At 34.2% G+C, this 2,661-nt stretch overlaps 1 protein-coding gene across 1 annotated transcript; it reads left to right on the top strand.

Annotated features, from left to right (window-relative positions):
* Nucleotides 1-850: 850 nt before the first annotated feature.
* Nucleotides 851-1,933, top strand: LOC102593166 (pectinesterase-like). The gene is made up of 2 exons (XM_006356434.1): nt 851-1,163; nt 1,239-1,933. Exons 1-2 carry the CDS (start codon nt 851-853, stop codon nt 1,931-1,933), a joined length of 1,008 nt encoding a protein of 335 aa, XP_006356496.1.
* Nucleotides 1,934-2,661: the final 728 nt, after the last annotated feature.

The raw sequence follows: 2,661 nt of genomic DNA, 5'->3' as shown, positions 1-2,661 counted from the left end.
AAAGAAAAGATACCATTTTATTATTTCTTTTCTTAGTTTTACATTTTACTTTCCCGTGATCAATAGTTTTCTATTTTACTTTCATGTGATCAATAATAGAATATTTCTTCATGGCTAAAAACAAATACATATTATGTAATTATACATGGATATGAATGTTATTATTATTCTATTGAGTGTTGAGTATTATTTAGATACTTCACTAGAAATAGGGTCAATTAAGGTAATTGAAAACAACAAGTACCAAATTTGATCTTTGAATTCCTTAGCAACATTGTAATAATTAATGAGAATTTCCCTCTCAAATATGACTATAGAAGTTGAAAGTTGAAACTAATAATATAACAAAAGGTTATCCAGTTAATTAGTTTTTTTATTTATTTCTCATTCGATGTCTGGTACTCGCATTGAACTCGATTAATATACTTACTATTCTAATATTACATATTATTATTATTGTTATTATTATTATTATTATTATTATTATTATTGGTATTGTTATTAATATTATTATTGTTTTATGTAGTATAAGAGTAGACATTGACAAGAAATTTCCATTTATTCACAATAAGCTTCAACTGCCAAGAAGTTTGCTGCTTGCTCCTTCCAGTGACTCAAAGTTTTCGTTCTTTTGGGTTAGCACCAAACTGTTCTTCACCTTCGCGATGGTTATCTCAAATACTTCTTGCGGTATCATTCCTCTATATCTCTGGATTGTAGTTGTAATTCATTCATACTATAAAAATAATAATTCTATCTCTATGCAATAGGTACTGGTTACTACTTATTTGTTTTCATTAAGCCTTCTGAATTGATCAGATTCTTTTAATTTTTCAATGCAGGGAATATAATGGCGTTGTTTGTTGCTGCAGCTATTGTTTTATGTTGTCAAAGTCAGTTGATCCCTGAAACACCTCACGTTGTTGTTTCTCAAGATGGAACCGGGGATTTCAAGACTATAACTGGAGCAATACATGCAGCCCCGAATAAGAGTGTCCAACCATACTATATCAAGATTAAACAAGGCACATATCGGGAATACGTTCTAGTTGATAAAAAAAAGACGAATATAGTATTGATCGGAGAAGGAATGGGTATTACAATAATAACGGGTAATAGAAGCCTCTACGCCGGCAATAAAACCTATGACACTGCAACAGTGGGTAAGTCTCCCTCTATATATATGGATTTCATTGATTTTGATAAATTATAATTCTTTGTTCTTATTTTGTTTGTAGCGGTTCGTGGGAGTGGCTTCACAGCCCAAGACATCACCTTTAGGAATGACGCTGGACCCGCAGAGTATCAAGCAGTGGCGTTAAGAGTAGAAGCAGATTTGGCTTCTTTCTATAGATGTCGCTTTGATGGGTATCAAGACACTCTATATGTCAAAAGGAACCATCAATTTTACCGTGATTGTGAAATCTATGGCACGGTAGACTTCATTTGCGGTAACGCAAAGGCCTTATTCCAAAACTGCTTAATTGAAGCATACATTCCATTGGCCAGGCAGTATAACACAATCATAGCACAAAAGAGAGAGTTTAAGAAAGATAAAACCGGAATAGTGCTTCAAAATTGCACTATAAAGGCAACCCAAGATTTGGAGAATATGGATAACGTCACCACCTATTTAGGTCGACCATGGGGTAAATACTCTAGGGCAGTGGTCATGGAAAGTTACATTGACCACTTCATAAGTCCTAGAGGATGGATTAAATGGACTGCATCTGCAAAGAAACCCATTGTTCGTCGCCATCCATATTTTCTGGAGTACAAGAATAGAGGACCAGGGGCTGTTACCCAGGGACGTGTGACATGGGCATCCCTTACTACGGATCCAAGCATTGCATCAACTTTTACCGTTAGGAACTTTATACATGGTGACAAGTGGATTCCCGCCAATATCCCATATTATTTAGACTTTTCATAAACAATATTAGGGTTGTGTTCCTTATAATTATCACATTACAAAAATAGTCGCCATATGTTCTTATCTTGTTGCATCAAATTTTCTTGGTACAAATGTCTCAGATAAACAAGAAATAGCTATGTGCTTTTTCCCTGTTTATTAACGATCTGCAATTCTGATAGTACTAACTAATTTGGATTCACAACTAGCGTAACTATACATCTTCATTGAGCCTTGAGGGTTCTTCATTCACATGGCTAGAGACCTTTGGTTAATAATGGAATGATCCCTAGTGGTGGAGCTATGCCGAGGAAAGTATAATTACCCAGAACTCATGTCTCACATTCTATTATTTTTTTGATAATCTTTTTAGTGTTCAAATTAATGGAGAGTAACGTAACATGCATCGTTCCCCCATTACCAATATCGTCATAGTAGTTATCTTTGCTGTAAAAGCACTGTTGGAGAATAAAGAAAGAAGAAACATCGTATAAGAAGATAAAAGAAGAGTTGCAGAGAACTTTCACGTTATATTTCTGATATATTAAAGAAAATACATAGGACGCTTTAAATAGAAATTAAGACTCAACCACCTAAGATAAACATGACCCACTAACTTAACCACAACCTTATCCACTAAGCTAAATATTAGCAACTAACAGAAGATATGCTTTGACTCAACTAGGACTCCTAACAAACGTGTTACTCTGACAACTAAATAGGAAACTCTAATTACGTTTGAATCAATA

The sequence above is a fragment of the Solanum tuberosum genome, unplaced genomic scaffold (assembly GCF_000226075.1).
Source record: "Solanum tuberosum cultivar DM 1-3 516 R44 unplaced genomic scaffold, SolTub_3.0 scf00223, whole genome shotgun sequence".
NCBI lineage: Eukaryota > Viridiplantae > Streptophyta > Magnoliopsida > Solanales > Solanaceae > Solanum > Solanum tuberosum.
Note: the sequence above shows the minus strand (reverse complement) of the source record. Positions and strands in the feature narration are given on the sequence as shown.